Source organism: Hyperolius riggenbachi, chromosome 1 (genome assembly GCF_040937935.1).
Source record: "Hyperolius riggenbachi isolate aHypRig1 chromosome 1, aHypRig1.pri, whole genome shotgun sequence".
Lineage (NCBI taxonomy): Eukaryota > Metazoa > Chordata > Amphibia > Anura > Hyperoliidae > Hyperolius > Hyperolius riggenbachi.
In genome coordinates, this window is record NC_090646.1 from 627,909,308 (window position 1) to 627,930,491 (window position 21,184).

Here is a 21,184-nt window from a genome sequence, read left to right on the forward strand (position 1 = left end):
ATTGGTTGTGTACTATGAATAATTACTAGAAGATTAGCAGCAAAGAAAATATTCTCATACTTTTATTTTCAGGTATATAGTGTTCTTTCTAACATTGCATCATTCTATAATACGTGCAGATTACACAACACTCAGCATTCAAAATGAGTCTTTCAGAGCAGTCTGTGAAGTAATGACCTCTCCTCTAGCAGAGGAAAAGTAAATAGTCCAGGAACAGTTGAGATAATAAAAGTCTGATAACAGCCCTCTCCACGACTAACTTAGTCGGAGAGCTTAATGGCTTGTTTGCATAGAGATAACAACTGGAGTTTCTCAACTCTTCCTGTACTGGAAACAATTACACTGATGTATCTAATCTTAATGTTTTATTTCTTAGCTGTACTACACATACAAATCATAATATCATCATTTTTTTTTCGCTTCAGTGTCTCTTTAAGTAAACATTTCTTGCTCCCATTTTTCCAGGACTGGGGTCATATTAATAATTTTTCTCAATCTCTGTGCACAACCTGGCCAACCCACGGCTTCGTCAGTAAACCCTTTCCATTCACTGCTGTAATTCTTATCATTTTCTCAGTAGTCCGGACTAGTGATATTACATTTCTGTGCTTTGTTTTTAATTCACATATGCAGCCGAATTGTGTTCTTATGTGGGCAGAATAATACACATCAAGCATCTATAACTACCTATGGGCACTTGAAATGTGATCATCTTATAATCAGGACATTGTTTAGATTATGTTGACTTGGGCATTGGTATGCCTCTAAAGCAGGGGTCAGGAACCTTTTTGGCTGAGAGAGCCATAAGCGCCACATATTTTAAAATGTAATTCTGTGAGAGCCATACAATAGGTTTCTAACTGGGACAGTAAGCATGAGCAACAGAGGGCTCATGTCCCTGTTGCCATGGTGATGTGTATACAGTTGATTCGCCGGGCAGCAGAAGTGTCAGACACGTCTTCAGCTTCTCTTGGGTTTCAGCAACATCAGCAATTTCCCTGAAAGCCAGACAGGAGAAATTCCAACTAAAAGCTTGTACAATCAGCTAGCTGACTTGGGGGTTGGTTCACTTTGTAGGACGAGATCCCCAAACTTTGGCCCAATAGGCTGCCTGTCATGTGTCAGGCAGCCTACTGGGCTAAGCAAAGTTTGGGGTCTCGTTCTACAAAGTCACTGTACCTGACTGGGTCCAGAGTGGAACAATTGGTGTAGCCATTCGTTTTGGGGTAGTGCGAGTAAGTTAGTAGTGCATGCTACAGCAGTAGCGTGCCTACTTTGAACATTTTATTTGTGCTGCCACACTAAACTGCGCTGCTTGAGCAGTGTAGCTTAGTGAATAAACCCCTACTGATTTGTATGTGAGCCAGATGTAGCCATCAAAAGAGCCACATCTGGCTCCCGAGCCATAGGTTCCCTACCCCTGCTCTAAAGCATTGAATGGACATTTCTCAAGCTCATATCTGATGTAAAATAAAAAAGAACAGGTTAACCTATGATCAACCCAACGGTGTCTCATTAGGCACAGTATTGGAAGGAAGAGTGAAAGTGGAGAATTTATTTGATGACCAATCGGAATCCTTGATATTGGAATTTGCTCCACTTTTTCTCCTATTTTCCTTGTCTGGTTTTGATAAAATAGCTACTCTTTTATTAAACATTTTGTTCTATATTCAAATTGCTCCAGTTTTTCTAGAATTGGTATTGATAAATCTGCTCCAGAGGTACGCAGGCAATTTACAACCCCAATTTCCTATCTCAGCCCTTAAAAAGTGTGTTTCCCCAAGGACTTGCGCACAAATGAACATTCCTATAAAGCTATAGCTGAAAAATATTGGTGACACAACCAGACTCCTGCACTTGGCATAGATACCTTGACATTAATTTTAATGGCATTTAATAATATTTTTGGTGGAAAAGTATGAAAAAGAACTTCAGTTGCGTGTGGTCCAAGGTTAGTCATGACACAATCCAAAGACGTATCAACAAAAGCTGTTTAGGTTATACCTTTAATGACTAACTGCACAAGATTTATTGGCAAGCTTGGAAGGAAACCTTGTACAGTTAAGATGCCCACTAATGATCCAATTTCTAGCGAAAAATTGTTTGAGCGATCAGAAATTCGGAAGTAAAATTGTTCACTACACCATCATCGAGCCAATCTTTGCTTCCTATCTATCACAACCAACAAGAAAATTCAAGTTTTGTTTCGACAAAAAAAACAATTGAACGACTGTTTTTATAATCGTTCGTAATTGATTGTGCCCATCAATGGAGGTTATTTACAACCAATCCGATCAGAATTTCTGATCGCTCAAATGATTTTTCACTAGAAATTGGACCATTAGTGGCCACCTCTAGTTAATAAAGGTATTATCTAAACAATGTTTGTTGTTAAGGACTCTTCGTTAAATGACTCTTTTTCATGTTCATAACGTGCAGAGCGCACAAATTTACCATTTTATGCTGGGAGTGCTCAATGGGTTTTTTTAGCAGATAAGATGGTTCCACAGATAATTTCCAACATGTCTGATCTGATTTTGATCGTTTTTCTGATCGATTTTCTCACAAAAGTGAATGGAAATCGATCAGAAAAACAATAATTTTTGATTTGCCAGTAAATATGCCAAAAAAAAACTCTATTCCCAGCATTATTGGATACTGTCACTAACCAGGATCTCAGAGAAATATATGTGAATCTGAGTGCTTGCAGATACAGAAAGTCATTCGTGTTCCTCATACACAACACAGGAAAAGATTAGTGTAGCACAGCTGAAGGAAACAGTAAGGCGGCGAGAGTGGATAGAATCTGGTCCCAGTAAACTCGCACGCTATTGGCTGCTGGCTACCTATCTCTCTTCTCTCCACAGAGAGCACTAGCTATCACTTCACCCCTTTTTCTGTCAGAGAATCAATTAGAATGCATTGTTGGTAACTAGGAGTACATGAAAATGCGACCCCCAGACAAGTGTGAAAGGCTGTGTAACCAGTGCAAAAACAAGTTTGAAACTGTGGCGCCAAAAACCCTTTAGCAGCCATTTTATTTAGAGGCTAATAAGAGCTCCAGGCCAATTTATTTTAACACATTTTTTATTTTTTTACATTTCCTTGCTACTAATTAGTGCTGCTGTAATGCTAGTATTTATGGCCACTTGTCACTAGGGGGCAGTGTGAGACAATAATAGAGGGTTTCTGCTTTCAGTTTCTGTATTTTTTGCTAGCAGAGAGACATTAAAGCATCCCAAGAATTTACAGCACAGGGAGTTCTGCCTACTGATGTCAAAAGCAGTGCACTTATCTCCAATGAGATACCTTCCTTTGAAGCTGCTTTTGGGTTAAAAATGTACAGAGAGCATGCTCATTGTTTGTTTACAAAGCCCATTAAACATATTTAGGCTTTTGAAAACACCACATAAACTGTTCAGGAGAAGCGGAGGACAGCCATTCACTCGGAATAGAAACTTCTAAAAAAAGAGCAGTTGTCACATTGTGGGAGGGGCAGTCAGAGGAGGAGGAGTCAGAAACATACAAATTACCGGAGCATACAAAGCCATTTTTACTTGCAAACAGCAGGAGAACATTTATTGTAAGGTCTCAGACTCCAGGCTGACTGTTTATCAGCTGACCATACAAAACAACAGCTAAATCTTCTCTTTCCAGACAGATATATAGACAGTAGAAATGAAAAGCACATTGACTAGGTTTAGGCAGCCTGCCCTCACCAGCTGTTGAGGATTTACAAATCCCAGCATGCCCTGCCAGTCTCACCAGCCTCTGACTAGCGGGGCATTCTGGGACTTGTAGCCTAGCAACAGCTGGAGGCCAGTAGGTTGCCTATGCCCGGTATAGACCTTTAGTTTTGTTTTCGTTTAAATACTTGTTGGCAATAGAACACATTGAAGACATCTTGATGGTGCTATTAACAGCCGCAGTTGGGTTGCTGTGGAGGTGGCTTGTCTGTCAGTCTCGTGCTCTGCTTTGCCGCTGTGATGGCGGGATCCGTTTCTAAGTTTTCTGACATTTTGTCGCAGATGATATCCACCAGCCGCTCGAACGTCTGCTTGACATTGATGTTATCTTTGGCACTGGTTTCAAAAAACTCAAAACCTGAAAGCAGAACAAATAGGTCTTGTGAGGGAAATGTCAGAGAGAGGGTAGGCAAAGGAGGGATCCACATGACTCCACCATCAACAAGGCATCCATGCAGCCACTGCACTCTACTAACCAATTCATGCCCAGGAGAGTTTGTTATAACATCAGGATGTGTGTCATTGTCTCACTGGCTGTGAGGAGCTCAGTCTGTGACTCACACAGAGCCTGCAGGGTGTGTGGAGAGGGTGTGTATAGCTTCTATCCTATCACAAGCAGACCAGCACATTCATGCCTGAGCCCGACAAAGTTGTCAGAGGAAAGAAGATTAGATTATATAACAGAGATAATACAGCCACTGTGCAACTAGAAAAGGCTGCAGTAATCCAGACCACATTAGAACAGGTATAGGAACTTATAGGATAGAAGAAATAAGGCTGAAAATGTTGTTACAGAGTCTCTTTAAGAGCTGCAGCCACTGGGACGCGCTCAACAGGCCACCATGCAGTGTTAGTCTTGTCTTTAACTCCTTACTGAATAGTTACTGACCCTAGCCAGCATTTGAACCCTGGTCTCCCATCTCAAAGGCAGAGTCCTTAACCATTACATTACATAGCCACTACTGTCTAGCTACATACAATACAATACTGTATACAGTCAAATGTTGTGCAGCAGAGGCTACTCAGGATCACTTCATGCATGAACAGACAACAGTACACATCTCACAGTCTGGTTATTCCTCACAGTCTGTTATTCCAGGGCAAACCTCCACCACACCCAACCTGGTGAGACTCAACGAATTGTAAGACCGGGGCTATTTCTGGGTCACCTCTGACCCCAGGGCCAGTTCACTATCCGTCCAGCCCTAGACAGCTTCACAGGGGTTCCAGTTCTCCAACACTGACCACAGTTTTCAACACCTCAAATAAAAGCTCCTCATAGCGGTATACGGCTACCATTTATTATATAAAAAGCGATTGTACTCACATAAAAATGTTTACAATTACTCATCAGAGGTCCCTGATGAGTCATCTATAACAAAACTAGTTGGTGGACCCCGGATGTGGCAGAGCACGTGCAATCTATAACAGGAGTGAGGAAAAGCTGTGTGTACGGCAGCTACCTAGGACACCTAACTTCAAGAGGTTGCGCCAGCTGTGGCCACTGAAACCGGGGAGAGCTCGTATCAAAACACTATGTTGATTTCAAATGTTTTTATGTGAGTATAATCGCTTTTTATACGTAATATTTAGTAGCAGTATTACACAGTATACTCACAAAGATGGAGATGTCTTGTCTGCTGAGAGCTCACATAAGTTCCTCCCATTTATCGCCCGAGGAAGCGGGTGAAATACCTGTGAAACGCGTTGAACTGTTTTTTGTAATTTACAATAAAGTTATTGCCTGATACAAGACAATTCGAGTCTTCAATAGGGAGATAAGTCCACCGCTACCTCCCATTTTAAACAGTTTTTAGTACATTTTATTCTTCCTGGCGCCTCTGTTTTTCGCCTTATTAACCTTCCTGGCGGTAAGCCCGAGCTGAGCTTGGGCTATGCCGCGCAGGAGGATATCTCAGCCCCTGGTGGGGTGATTCGCCCCATTTAAAGTGCTGTGCGCGCAGCTAGCACTTTGCTAGCCGCGCGCACAGCTTGATCGCTGCCGCTCTGCGGCGATCGCCCGCACGCAGCGTCGGCAGAGGGCCCCCCCCCCCGCCAGAGCCCTGCGCTGCCCGCACCAATGAGTTCCAGGCAGTGCTATGGGCTGGATCGGAGGCGTCATTCCGATCGTCGCCATGGCGACAGGAGAAGCAAAACAGGGGAACGTGTTATATACGTTTTCCCCTGTTTGCTATTGATGCCGGTGACGATCGCACTAGAGGGACACATGCGCCCTCTAGTGGTGTTTCATGTAGCAACCACTCTGGTAGCTTTACATGAAACAAAAAAAATGTTTTTTTTTAAAAAAACGGATTTCTGCCTATTTGGCAGAAAAAAACAACCGCCAGGAGGCTTAATACTTCATACAGAGCCTGATGCAATAAATATTTTAGGACAACATTACACAGTTAATCTCATTTTCTTTGAAAGATTTGGCTGACTTCAGTTGATCTCATAATCCAATAAAAAGGGGGTGAGCAAATTCCTGTATTATTTAGCATCTAATTATGTACATAAATAAATGCATATGCAAAAACTGTGCTTAAATCGGAACTGAATACTGTAAAAAAAAAGTGTTTCACTTACCTGGGGCTTCTGCCAGCCCCTTGTAGCCTTCCTGTCCTGCGCCGGTCCTCCAAGATCCTCCAGTCTCCCGCCGCCAGTTATTGTTATTGTCTGTTAATTTTTTTCTATTTTTTATAATCCTGTTGTATGGGGGTAGGGAGGGGGCATAATTAATGGGCTTATTGTAGGTATGGGAAATGCAAATTAATTTTTTTCAAATGTAATATTCTTTTTTGGCCCATACATTTTCCTGTCTGGTTAGAACGCAGCTCAAGCTGCATTCTAGCCAACAGGAAATGACAGTACCTGTCATTTTTACAAGGAAATGATTACCGTTGATCGGATTAGGTTTAGGAACATGTGTGAGGGTACACGGACAGGTAGGGACGAGGATCTACGCCCCTAGGAGCTCAGGTGAGATTTTCAGGGACGTAGATACTTGTTCCGCGAGAGGGGCAGCGGTTAAAAAATAAATAAATATGGCAGCCTCCATATCTGTCACTTCAGGTGGGCTGTAAAGTGACTCAGAGCTTAAAATAATAAAAGGTTTTATGCATACCTAGAGCTTCCTCCAGCCCCATCCGCTTGGATCGCTCCCACGCCGCTCCACTGCTCGCGTCTTCAGGAACCGGCTCCCGTCACTTCTGTCAGTTGGAGCCAGTCTGACGTAAGAGAAGTGCGCTGTTTGTGTATCTCTCCTGCAACCACTGTAAAAGATACGCAGAGGGTGCACTTCTCCTGCGTGACGTAAGTGACGCAACCTGGTACAGAAGCTGCAGACAGCGGAGGACGGCGGCACGCCCAAGTCAGGACCTGGCAGAAAAGTGTCGCCCCCAAGGCCCCCCCCCCACCAATGCTGGAACATATAAATGTGAAACATATAGAGAGTCAAGAGGATAAAAGTATTTTTTTTTTAAAACATAATGGTATTGGTAATTCCAAAAATCAGTATCCAACCTTATATATATATAAAAAAAAAAACTGGTTACTGGAATCTTCAGAAGCTTTTAATTAGAGATGTTCTCTTATCATGAAGGTCAAGAACAATTTTGGCAACAGATAATATATACTTTCTTGGTGAATTTTTGCCTGAAAAATAGCTGTTGCCAAAAGCTGAAGATTGATGTAACCATTAACTACAAGTTTTATACCATTGTGGTTTCATTAAAATACTTTTTATCCTCTTAACTCTTTATATGTTTTATATCGAGTGCAGTGGACTGCTTGAATGAGGATTCCTTTTGTCATTAAATTATTAAGATTTTCTCCCAATTATTGCAGACATATGAATGTACCGTGGAACTCACCTAACTGCTCTGCCAGGTGCTTTCCTCTCTCCGCCGAAATCACTCGTTCATCTTCCATATCACATTTGTTACCGACCAGTATTACCTGGGCATTATCCCACGAGTAGGTCTTGATTTGTGTTGACCTGAAAAAAAAAAAAAAAAGAAGTATATAAATAACTTTTCAGAGTACATACATAACTGGATATTTAGTATTGCATTCAGGGCTGGATTTCTGAAAAAGGCCACAAAGGTCCTTGCCTTGGGCGGCAGCTGACTGAGGGGTGGCTGGAGATGGAAGATAGGTTGTTGCAAATGGAATACAGGTGTAACAAATAAGGAGCAACAGATAGAAATAGGGAGCTGCATCCCAAGGGATTTGGATATAATTAATGGGGGCTTCTGTACATGAATGTTAGACATGGAGGAGGGGTTTTCACAGGGAAATGGGGGCGAGGGGTACTGAACATGGAAGGAGAGCCACAAGAAAGTTGGCCTAGGGGCTGTAATTAGTGTTGGGCCGAACCTCCGATTTTCGGTTCGCGAACCGGGTTCGCGAACTTTCGCGAAAGGTTCGGTTCGCGTTAAAGTTCGCGAACCGCAATAGACTTCAATGGGGATGCGAACTTTGAAAAAAAAAATAATTATGCTGGCCACAAAAGTGATGGAAAAGATGTTTCAAGGGGTCTAACACCTGGAGGGGGGCATGGCGGAGTGGGATACATGCCAAAATTCCCCGGGAAAAATCTGGATTTGACGCAAAGCAGCGTTTTAAGGGCAGAAATCACATTGAATGCTAAATGACAGGCCTAAAGTGCTTTCAAACATCTTGCATGTGTATACATCAATCAGGTAGTGTAATTAAGGTACTGCTTCACACTGACACACCAAACTCACCGTGTAACGCACCGCAAACAGCTGTTTGTGTAGTGACGGCCGTGCTGGACTGGTGCGCACCATGGCGAGACTGCAGGTTTTGGTGGCTTTACAGCCCATATGGTCACCTGGCTGATGTAGCTGAATGACAGAACAGTGACTGTCCAGCTGATCAAATTTGGTCTGACCACAATGAGGCAACGACCTTATTATCGTGGGTGTGCCCCCCGAGACACTCATCTAGGCGCCGGTCATTGCTCCATTGTGATACGCAAGCCCCTTCACCACGGCAAGGTAATGATCACGAAGGGGAATGGGCGCATGTACATGCCTTTTCTTTTGTTGTTGCAGCTGCCCGCAGTGCAGCCAGAAAAATTAGGCAGTCATGTACACGCACCCGAAAAATTATTACAGCGGCCGCTGCTAGCAGCGGCCTAAAAAATTCAGCAATCCGCCTGGAGTCCCGGACCCTGTTGGTGGTGGCGGAGAAGGTAGTCAAGCGGCCTGCAGGCAGACATGCTGTGTGGAGGGACTGGGAGCGACTTAGTCTTCTTGGGGCAGGCCAGGCAGCCAGTCACACGGCGTGCAGGCAGAGATGCTGTATGTGCGGGGACTGACTTAGTCTTGGGGCGGGCAGCAGCCCTCCGGGATCCATGCCTCATTCATTTTGATAAAGGTGAGGTACTTAACACTTTTGTGACTTAGGCGACTTCTCTTCTCTGTGACAATGCCTCCAGCTGCGCTGAAGGTCCTTTCTGAGAGGACGCTTGCGGCAGGGCAGGAGAGAAGTTGGATGGCAAATTGGGACAGCTCTGGCCACAGGTCAAGCCTGCGCACCCAGTAGTTCAAGGGTTCCTCATCGCTGTTCACAGCAGTGTCTACATCCACACTTAAGGCCAGGTAGTCGGCTACCTGCCGTTCCAGGCGTTGGTGGAGGGTGGATCCGGAAGGGCTACGGCGAGGCGTTGGACTAAAGAACGTCCGCATGTCCGACATCACCATGAGATCGCTGGAGCGTCCTGTCTTTGACTGCGTGGACACGGGAGGAGGATTAGTGGCAGTGGTACCTTGCTGGCGTTGTGCCGTCACATCACCCTTAAAGGCATTGTAAAGCATAGTTGACAGCTGGTTCTGCATGTGCTGCATCCTTTCCACCTTCCGGTGAGTTGGTAACAGGTCCGCCACTTTGTGCCTGTACCGAGGGTCTAGTAGTGTGGCCACCCAGTACAGCTCATTCCCCTTGAGGTTTTTTATACGGGGGTCCCTCAACAGGCAGGACAGCATAAAAGACGACATCTGCACAAAGTCGGATCCAGTACCCTCCATCTCCTCTTGCTCTTCCTCAGTGACGTCAGGTAAGTCAACCTCCTCCCCCCAGCCGCGAACAATACCACGGGAAGGTTGAGCAGCACAAGCCCCTTGCGATGCCTGCTGAGGTTTTTCTTCTGCCGCTGTCCCCTCCTCCTCCTCCTCCTCCTCCCCCAAAGAAACACCTTGCTCATCATCCTCTGAGTCTGATTCGTCTTCTGCACACGACTTCTCTTCTTCCTCCTCCTCCCCCCTCTGTGCTGCCGCAGGTGTTGAGGAAACAGCTGGGTCTGATGAAAATTGGTCCCATGCCTGTTCCTGCCGTAACGGTTCCTGGTCACGCTCATTCACAGCTTCATCCGTCACTCTACGCACAGCACGCTCCAAGAAGTAAGCGTAGGGAATTAAGTCGCTGATGGTGCCCTCACTGCGGCTCACCAGGTTGGTCACCTCCTCAAACGGCCGCATGAGCCTGCATGCATTCTCCATCAGTGTCCAGTTGTCGGGCCAGAACATCCCCATCTTCCCAGACTGTTTCATTCTACTGTAGTTGTAGAGGTAGTGGGTCACGGCTTTCTTCTGTTCTAGCAGGCGGGAGAACATGAGCAGGGTCGAGTTCTAGCGAGTCGGGCTATCGCAAATGAGGCGTCTCACCGGCATGTTGTTTTTGCGCTGAATTTCCGCAAAGCGTGCCATGGCTGTGTAAGACCGCCTCAAATGCCCACAGAACTTCCTGGCCTGCTTCAGGACATTCGCTAAGCCAGGGTACTTTGCCACAAATCTTTGAACCACTAGATTCATGACATGTGCCATGCAGGGTATGTGTGTCAGCTTCCCCATATGCAAAGCGGCAAGCAGATTGCTGCCGTTGTCGCACACCACGTTGCCTATCTCCAGGTGGTGCGGGGTCAGCCACTCATCCACCTGTTTCTTAAGAGCAGCCAGGAGAGCTGCTCCAGTGTGACTCTCCGCTTTGAGACAAGCCATGTCTAAGATGGCGTGACACCGTCGTACCTGGCATGCAGCATAGGCCCTGCGGAGCTGGGGCTGTGTAGCTGGAGAGGAGAACTGCCACTCAGCCAAGGAGGAGGAGGACAGCGAAGAGCATGTAGCAGGAGGAGAGGAGGTGGCAGGAGGCCTGCCTGCAAGCCGTGGAGGTGTCACAATTTGGTCCGCTGCGCCCTGCTTGCCATCGTTCACCACCAGGTTCACCCAATGGGCTGTGTAGGTAATGTAGCGGCCCTGCCCGTGCTTGGCAGACCAGGCATCCGTGGTCAGGTGTACCCTTGACCCAACGCTCTTCGCAAGAGATGACACCACTTGCCTCTCAACTTCACGGTGCAGTTGGGGTATGGCCTTTCTCGAAAAATAAGTGCGGCCTGGCATCTTCCACTGCGGTGTTCCGATGGCCACAAATTTACGGAAGGCCTCAGAGTCCACCAGCCGGTATGGTAACAGCTGCCGAGCTAACAGTTCCGCCACGCCAGCTGTCAGACGCCGGGCAAGGGGGTGACTGGCCGAAATTGGCTTCTTCCGCTCAAACATTTCCTTCACGGACACCTGACTGCTGCTGTGGGCAGAGGAGCAGGAACCGCTCAAGGGCAGAGGCGGAGTGGAGGAGGGTGCCTGTGAAGGTGGAAGGGAGAAAGCGGCAAAAGCAGATAATGCACCTGATGGAGGAGGAAGAGGAGAAGGAGGGTGGCTTTGCTTTTGTGTGCTGCTGCTGCTTTTGCTCAGGTGGCCATCCCATTGCTGTTTGTGCCTTTTCTCCAGGTGCCTTCGTAAGGCACTTGTCCCTACGTGAGTGTTGGCCTTTCCACGGCTCAATTTTTGTTGGCAGAGCGAACAGATGGCTTTGGTCCGATCTGAGGCACACACATTAAAAAATTTCCACACCGCTGAGCCACCCTGGGATGTGGGCACTATGGGGACCTCAGCAGCTGATGCTGAAGGGCAAGTTGGCTGGCTGTACATAGGTGGCAATACATGGTGCCGGACACTGCCACCAGCTGTTTCTGACGAAGAGCTGCCCCAGCTTCTTTCAGCAACTTCTCTCCTCCTCCTACTCTCTGACTCCCCCTCTGAACTGTCCCCCTCTTCATCTCCTCTATTGGGTACATACAGAGGATCCCTATCATCGTCATCATCATAATCATCCTGCCAGCTTCGCTTGCCTCAGACAAATCCAAACATGCACCAACATCAGTAGGTCCTTCATCCTCCTTACACGTTACATCCATAATGTTGCCGCGTAACTCAGACATATGAGCTGGTGAAAATTCATCTGGCTGTAACAACAATGGCTGTGCATCAGTGATTTCACCACTAAATAATTCTTGCGAAGTGTCAAATGCAGCGGAAGTGGTGCTAGTAGTAGCACTGGTGGCTGAGCAAGATGAGGTGTTCTGTGTCGCTAAATACTCAACCACGTCCTGACAATCTTGGGAGGTGATGGGACGTGCCTTCTTCCGAGCACTGTACTGTGGGCCAGGTCCACACGAAATTACATTTACACGACCTCGCGCAGACCTGCCGGGTGGCCTTCCTCTGGCTCTGCCACTACCTCTTCCTCTACCTGTTTTGTCCATATCGGGTATGCACGGAGTGGTATATCACACTGCGTGCACTCACGTAGGTAGGTGGGTTCACTTAACTGCACAGGTATGCGCACTGATGCGGTGGGTTCACTGAACAGAACAGGTATACAGTGGCGGGTTCACAGAACAGGTATGCAGTGGCGGGTCCACTGAACAGAACAGGTATGCAGTGGCGGGTTCACTAAACAGAACAGGTATACAGTGGCGGTTCACTAAACAGAACAGGTATGCAGTGGCGGGTCCACTGAACAGAACAGGTATGCAGTGGCGGGTTCACTTAACTGCACAGGTATGCGCACTGATGCGGTGCGTTCACTGAACAGAACAGGTATGCAGTGGCGGGTTCACTAAACAGAACAGGTATGCAGTGGCGGGTTCACTAAACAGAACAGGTATGCAGTGGCGGGTCCACTGAACAGAACAGATATGCAGTGGCGGGTTCACTTAACTGCACAGGTATGCGCACTGATGCGGTGGGTCCACTGAACAGAACAGGTATGCAGTGGCGGGTTCACTAAACAGAACAGGTATACAGTGGCGGTTCACTAAACAGAACAGGTATGCAGTGGCGGGTCCACTGAACAGAACAGGTATGCAGTGGCGGGTTCACTAAACAGAACAGGTGTACAGTGGCGGTTCACTAAACAGAACAGGTATGCAGTGGCGGGTCCACTGAACAGAACAGGTATGCAGTGGCAGGTTCACTTAACTGCACAGGTATGCGCACTGATGCGGTGGGTTCACTGAACAGAACAGGTATGCAGTGGCGGGTTCACTAAACAGAACAGGTATGCAGTGGCGGGTCCACTGAACAGAACAGGTATGCAGTGGCGGGTTCACTTAACTGCACAGGTATGCGCACTGATGCGGTGGGTCCACTGAACAGAACAGGTATGCAGTGGCGGGTTCACTAAACAGAACAGGTATACAGTGGCGGTTCACTAAACAGAACAGGTATGCAGTGGCGGGTCCACTGAACAGAACAGGTATGCAGTGGTGGGTTCACAGCACAGGTATGCAGTGGTGGGTTCACAGCACAGGTATGCAGTGGTGGGTTCACAGCACAGGTATGCAGTGGTGGGTTCAATGAACAGGTATACACAGTGGCGGGTCCACTGAACAGAACAGGTATGCAGTGGTGGGTTCACTAAACAGAACAGGTATGCAGTGGCGGGTCCACTGAACAGAACAGGTATGCAGTGGCGGGTTCACTAAACAGAACAGGTATGCAGTGGCGGGTCCACTGAACAGAACAGGTATGCAGTGGCGGGTTCACTAAACAGAACAGGTATACAGTGGCGGTTCACTAAACAGAACACGTATGCAGTGGCGGGTCCACTGAACACAACAGGTATGCAGTGGCGGGTTCACTTAACTGCACAGGTATGCGCACTGATGCGGTGGGTTCACTGAACAGAACAGGTATGCAGTGGCGGGTTCACTAAACAGAACAGGTATACAGTGGCGGTTCACTAAACAGAACAGGTATGCAGTGGCGGGTCCACTGAACAGAACAGGTATGCAGTGGCGGGTTCACTTAACTGCACAGGTATGCGCACTGATGCGGCGGGTTCACTGAACAGAACAGGTATGCAGTGGCGGGTCCACTGAACAGAACAGGTATGCAGTGGCGGGTTCACTAAACAGAACAGGTATACAGTGGCGGTTCACTGAACAGAACAGGTATGCAGTGGCGGGTTCACTTAACTGCACAGGTATGCGCACTGATGCGGTGGGTTCACTGAACAGAACAGGTATGCAGTGGCGGGTTCACTAAACAGAACAGGTATGCAGTGGCGGGTCCACTGAACAGAACAGGTATGCAGTGGCGGGTTCACTTAACTGCACAGGTATGCGCACTGATGCGGTGGGTCCACTGAACAGAACAGGTATGCAGTGGCGGGTTCACTAAACAGAACAGGTATACAGTGGTGGTTCACTAAACAGAACAGGTATGCAGTGGCGGGTCCACTGAACAGAACAGGTATGCAGTGGTGGGTTCACAGCACAGGTATGCAGTGGTGGGTTCACAGCACATGTATGCAATGGTGGGTTCACAGCACAGGTATGCAGTGGTGGGTTCAATGAACAGGTATACAGTGGCGGGTCCACTGAACAGAACAGGTATGTAGTGGTGGGTTCACAGCACAGGTATGCAGTGGTGGGTTCACAGCACAGGTATGCAGTGGTGGGTTCACAGAACAGGTATGCAGCCAGACAGGAACAAGCTAAGCCTAACTAATCTTTCCCTGAGAGACAGTCTGCAGCAGCTCGCCCTACTCTCACTAACGCAGGCAGCACACGAGTGACCGTAATGGCCGCCGCTGCCTGCCTTATATAAGGGGGGGTGGGGCTCCAGGGGCTAGTGTAGCCTAATTGGCTACACTGGGCCTGCTGACTGTGATGTAGAGGGTCAAAGTTGACCCTCCACGTGCATTATGGGGCGAACCGAACTTCCGCAAAGGTTCGCCTGCGGGACGCGAACGCGAACCACTGAAGTTCGCATGGAACCGTTCGCAGGCGAACCGTTCGGCCCAACTCTAGCTGTAATAGTATAAATCCAGCCTTGATTGCATCATGAAATACACAAGCTATGTGGCCAGGCCTTCTCTATGAAAAATCTATGCTCAGTTGTCCTGTTCTACATTCCAAGGCTTCCTGTTGGTTCTTTCATGGGGATAACATCACCTCACTTACCAACAGGGAGGCTCATCAGTGGGGATGGTCAATGAGATGCAATGTTTCCAAGTTGCCTGTACATTTAATACAAACTGTGTGCAGATAGGAACTAGACCAGTCAAAGGCACTTCCTGACAGTTTTTGATTGGCCAAGTTCCACAATGAAGAGACCTGGGAAAAAAATGAGGTACTCACCTATTTTGAGGGAAAGTTCTGGACCCCATAGAACACGTGTCAAATTCTGGCCTGCGGGGGCCTGCAGAGCCATGAAAATTGGCCCGCCAGTGCTTTTATAATTTACATTGATTTTGGCCCGTGGCCACATTCCCAGCTCCGCCCCTTCCCGTCACTGATCTGCTCTTCTGGTAGCCGGCTCTGCCCTCCCTCCTCGTATGAGTGATAGAGCGTGGCTACGCTTTATCACTCCCTTGCTCCGCCTCTCAAGGAAGGAAGGAAGGCTTAACTCTTCCTTCTTTAGCCTGCTAGCCCGCTCCCCCTCTTTCCTCAGATGCTGCTCCTTTATCTCATGGAGTCAGCGGCCCGTCCTTCACCGAAGTCTGCTCCCTTCATCCTGTTCACTACATGCCCGGCCCCCGGTATGCAGCACAGGAATCACTTGTTATGCGAAGACACCAGAGTGACTCCCTCGGGGCACCTACCTAGCTAACCTATAGTGGGGAAACCTACCTACCTAGCCTATACTGTGCACCTATGTAGCTAACCTATACTGGGGAAACCTACTTAGCTAAGCTATACTGGAGTCACCTACCTAGCTAACCTGTATTGGGGGCACCTATGCCTGATTTTCCTACACTGGGGCACCTACCTAGCTAACCTATTCTGGGGGCAACTATAATGGCTACCTATACTGGAGACGTCTACCTGGCTAACCTATACTGGTTGCACCTATGCCTGACTAACTTATCCTGGAGGCACCTACCTAGCTAACCTATACTGGGGGCACCTACCTGGCTAACCTATACTGGGTGCACCTATGCCTGTCTACCTATACTGGGGTCACTTACCTAGCTAATCTAAACTGGGTGCACCCATGGCTTGCTACCTATACTGGGGGCACCTATGTCTGGCTTCCTATACAGGGGTCACCTGTATCTGGCTACTTGCCTTCCTATACCAAGGGTGTTTTTTTTTTTTTTTTGTTCCACCGCGGCTATAGCACACAGTGCAAATTGTCAGGTGTTGTGCGATCATTTCAAATGGGGGGTGGGGGAATAAATATGACTGTCGGCCCTCAACCTGGTCTAAGTTTTTCATTTCAGCCCTCCATCTTTTTGAGTTTGACACCCCTGCCATAGAACCTTGCTGGTCCCAGTGGGTTGTCCTACTTCCTCTGCAGGTTTGTAGATACACTCGCACAGACTTGTGAGCGCTAGTGGCCAGGACTACAAACTAGTAAGTAAAGACCTGCAAACTCTTAATAGATGTAAATTACGTATTTGCTTGACTGCCCAGAACACCTGCCAATGTGAATTTCATGTTATAATCGCAGCTATGCTTTAAACATTCAGCGATGGACTAGATGAGTCATTGAGTAGTCAAATCAAAGTCATGCTAATAACACTGCAGGGAGATATAATGGAGAATATCTGAAATCTATAGCAGGCTCTTGCTGGATCATTGGCCACATGATAGTGAAGAGAGTCATGACGGGAGTAGACAACGGGAGACTCATCTCTCCTAGGATCTATCTGTTGGCTGTCAAGGTGCTACCTCTACGGTATATTCCCTGGACTGCTTTGTTTTAACGGTAAATTTCTAAACTTCAAACATGCTGCCGGCTGAGAAATCTTTGTTTTTTCTCCTTCTTGGTTCCTTCTGTCAAAACAATGTATGTTAGACCATAAGAGGAGAACAAAAACACAGCAGGACCTCATTAAGTCAGGAATCTGAAGCCACTTAATTGTGTGTTTGTTGTTTTCTTCTTCTGTTTTGTCATCTGAGTCTGAATCAAAAACGAAGGAACACAACTGTTGATGCTTCTGCAGCATTATTATATTTCACGCTCCTCAGGGTCCACCAGAGAAATGTAAAGTAAACCTGAATTTTTTCCACCACAGACATTTAAAATAAACCTGAGTCTTCTTTTTAAAAATCATTTCCTGCACATACCTTTCTTACATCAGTAGGAGGAAGCCTTTGGCTGCTCTTGAGGTTTCCCTGATCCTCCAGGACCCCTCCACTGCTGACCACGCCTCTTCTGCTTCATGACCTTTCTCCCATCCATGTATGCGCCCGGCCACACTGCGCCAGCACCTGTGCAGTAGCATGGAGCTGCTCATGCACAGAGAAGAAAACTGTGCACTAGTGGCTCAATGCTACTGCACAGGAGCCCATGAGACTGCTACTGTCCATGCAATGGCCCAATGCAACCATACTCGTAGACAGAGGTGAGCAATCTTCAACTTTAATGCCAAGGATTGTTTAGAGGATCCCAGCATAGGGCAGGAAGGCCGAAGGAAGGCTGAGGAAGCCTCTCTGCCCATCCGGAGGCTTCCCCCAACTGAGGTAAGCATCTACCTATTTTCCTTTGGGAGACTTCAGGTTTACTTTAAAGGGCACTCAAGGCCAGATTTATACTTTTATAACCCAAGGTTAACTTTTTTGTTGCTTCTCATCCATGTGCAATAGTGCCCCTCCCATTCCATGTGCAGCCCCATGTGTAACATCCAAGTACAGCGGGCCCTCTCTTTCATGTGCACCAGCCTTGCATAGCAGCACCCCTGTTCCATGTGTTGCTCCCTATTTGCAGCCTCTTCTTCCACATTCAGCTACCCTTCTTCCATGTCCGGCTGCCCCAGAAATCCGTCCCTTAATGCAAATTAAGCACATCACCGCTTGAGTGACAAGAGCGCCGCTCCGTCATCCGTCTACCAGCAGCGGTCGGCGCTAGGAGACTGTTAGGCGGCAAAACCACTGTCTATTTACATTGTACAGCGCTGCGATCTACGGCAGTGCTGCACTGGGGCCGTGTCACTCGGCTGTCCCCTGGAGAGGCTCAGAGAGTGACCGGCTCTCATAGGCTAATGCCTATGAGAGCTGATCAATGTGATTGGCGGGCGGGGGATGGAGCAGCGATCAGAGCCCACCAACAGAAAGCTCAGGTGGTGGGCAGAAAACAAAAGGGGAGGGGGGATCACTTGTGTGCTCAATAGTATAGCTCAGTGATGGCTAACCTTGGCACTCCAGCTGTGGTGGAACTACAAGTCCCATAAGGCATTGCAATACTCTGACAGCTCTAAGTATAACTCGAGGAGGGAGAGGCATGATGGGATTTGTAGTTTTGTCACAGCTGGAGTGCCAAGGTTAGCCATCACTGGTATAGCTCTACAGTGAGCTCTTAAAGCTGCACAGCACTAATTTGTAAAACATTACCTGGTCACTAGGGGGGTGTAAGCCTATCGTCCTGAAGTGGTTACGAATGAAAGTGCCAGTTCATAGTGAAAACATATTCTGAGCTCCTCCTAAAGGGGCCCATACACCTAACGATTTTCCCGCCGAAATACGGCCGTTTCTATGACAGTGATCGAAACGGCCGTGAATTCGCCGCGCACACCGCTGACAGTACAATGGATTTCCGTCCGAAAACCATCGTTCCCATCGACTCCCGTCGATCCATCCGTGCTGAAGATTTTTCTCGATCGCCGACCGGTCGGGAGTGCGTCGATAGCGGCGTTCGAATGCCCGACGACCGACGCAATACAGCTGAGATACACTGCTCCGCCGGCGTGAGTCCCCGCTGTCACCTCCCGGCTGGCATCTTTTCCGCATCACGGCATCCGGCATAACTTCCTGTGACACTGCAGTGACAGCGGAAGTACAAATAGAGGGCGCACTATTTGAATTTCCGCTGTCACTGGAGTGACAGAAAGTTATACGCGGATGCCGGATGTGTGATGCGGAAGGTGATGGGAGAAGATGCCAGCCGGGAGCTGATGCGGAGAAGATGCCGGGACCAGGCGGAGAAGAAGACAGCGGTGGACCAGGGGACTCGCGCCGGCCGGAACAGGTAATGTATGCAGCGGCAGCTCCACAGATTGTGATCGGTTTCATGCTGAAATCGATTCACAATCTGTTTGCAGTAGGGTGGCCATACGATCCCTCTCTGATCAGAATCGATCAGAGAGGGATCTATCTTTTGGTCGAATCTGATGGCAAATCGACCAGTGTATGGCCACCTTTACCCTGGTGCCTCTTTTACAGAAAAGTCGCAACATATCAGTTTCCCCATTCAACATATTGTCTTTGTATTACATTATTATTTATTGGATTCATATAGCGCCAACTTATTACACAGTGCTGTACAATACATAAGATTACAGACAAAGATAACGGGGTGACCAACAACACAATACAGGTAAAAAGCAATATAATACAACAGCACAATACAGGTAATAAGCAAAACGGTACACAACACAATACAAGTAGTAATGCAATGCCAGATCATACACTGGGGTGGTAGTCCCAATAATACAAGTTCACATTATTCTGGGTAGAGTGCACAGTCAAGTATAATACACAAGGAGAGAGGGGGTGGTGACACATCTGCATCGAGGGGTTGTCAACAGAGAGAGTTAGGGCAGCGTTGAAGTGGGGTAGGCCTCCTTGAAGAGGTGAGTTTTAAGGGCTTGTTTGAAGGTGTTGAAGGGGGGGGGGCAAGCCTGATGGGCAGTGGGAGAGAGTTCCACAGGATGTAGTCAGCTCTAGTAAAGTCCTGTAGTCAAGCATGGTAGTTAGAAATGCCTGGGGTGGTTAGGAGAAGGTTGCTGGAGGAGCGAAGTGGGCAACCAGGTGTGTATTTGCTGACCAGGTTGTAGATGTATATTCAGTTACATGTAGAGATGAAATGACTTGCTATTCTTCGCATTCTATTTTTTAACATGCAATTTACACAGCGTTCCAACTTTTTTGGGGGGAAATGAGGTTGTAAATAGAAAACATAATTATAATGACAACATAGCAAAAAAAGCAAGCAGCAGATTTGTGCAGATGCCAGCAGCAAGGTGCGCTTACGTGCGGCGGTTGTTATAAAATGTTATGTAACTGTCAGTGTGTTTGTCAACTGTGCTATTAATAACCGTACAGCGCGGTGTGACACTGTTATTCCTTACCAGAAGAATAAGCCTATAAATGTTAATCATTCCCCTACTGAGTAAAAAAAAAAGTAATTAAATGATAGGCTTTAATGTTTCCTGCTATTATTGTATGCTGCCTTGGACAATGACAAACAGCGGTAGAAGCAGCGCAGCCGGTCGTCTCTGCAGCCTGCCGCCTGCTCTGGAAAATAGTGCGTGTGTTCCAGGGCTGCGAATGGCCTTGGGGGTAATCTGGTGGTTTACTGCCAATGTCTAATAGCTGCTAAAACTGCCTACAATGTTTTACCAGTTATAATCAGCATAAATCTCCCGGACCAGGCGTTTATGTACAGCCATAGCACCTCCATATATAAAAGCAGATGACAGGCGTCTGTGTTTCACTGCTCGGTTACACTTATGAAAACCGATGTGACAAAAGCGCAGATGTTGGGCCGCTCGCAGAATGATTGCACGTCGCTGTAAAACGACAGCAGCGCATTCTTGCTGATTCAAACAGTTTTCTTTGTGGCTTCATTTTCTGGCTTTGGCTGATTTGCTTCTGTAGAGTGGAATAAATAAAAGGATATTTTGACAGCTTGGTTGACATCAGCCTAACTATCACCGTCACTGGGTGTGCAGCTGTTACAAGGCCTAAGAGGTGACCTGTGTGGTGTCAACTCATCATCCATAATTTAAGGATCACTCCAGCGAAAAAAGTAAGCAGTTAAAATCTGACAAAACCGACAAGTTTTGGACTAGTCCATTTCCTTAGGGTGGAGTCTCTGGGTTTTCTTTGTTTTCAAAAGCATTCTTTGAACAGCTGTTTAACTACCAAAATAGTAAGATACCAGCCAGCCTCCCTACTCACTTGCACACTATGGCTATCATTCATAAAGCATTTCCGCATGCGGAAATGCTGAAAACCGCTGACTTTACCAACCACTAAGCAAAATCTCCATTCATAAAGGCTCTTTCCGCATGAAAAGCTGACATTCCCAAGCAGAGTGATACATTTCCGCCTTGTGCGGTGGTTT

The 21,184-nt window shown here is 47.4% G+C and overlaps 1 protein-coding gene across 3 annotated transcripts in view; it reads right to left on the minus strand.

Moving 5' to 3' along the window:
* Positions 1–431: 431 nt before the first annotated feature.
* The window catches only part of RAB3C (RAB3C, member RAS oncogene family), a 199,551-nt gene continuing 178,798 nt past the window's right edge, over positions 432–21,184 (minus strand). For all 3 annotated transcript variants that reach the window (XM_068251224.1, XM_068251222.1, XM_068251223.1), the window contains exons 4-5: positions 7,619–7,743; positions 432–4,104 (exon numbers count right to left, since the gene is read on the minus strand). In XM_068251224.1, the coding sequence (XP_068107325.1) occupies positions 3,917–4,104; positions 7,619–7,743 (313 nt within the window). In that variant the 3' untranslated portion in view covers positions 432–3,916. The remainder of the gene's footprint in view (positions 4,105–7,618; positions 7,744–21,184) is intronic.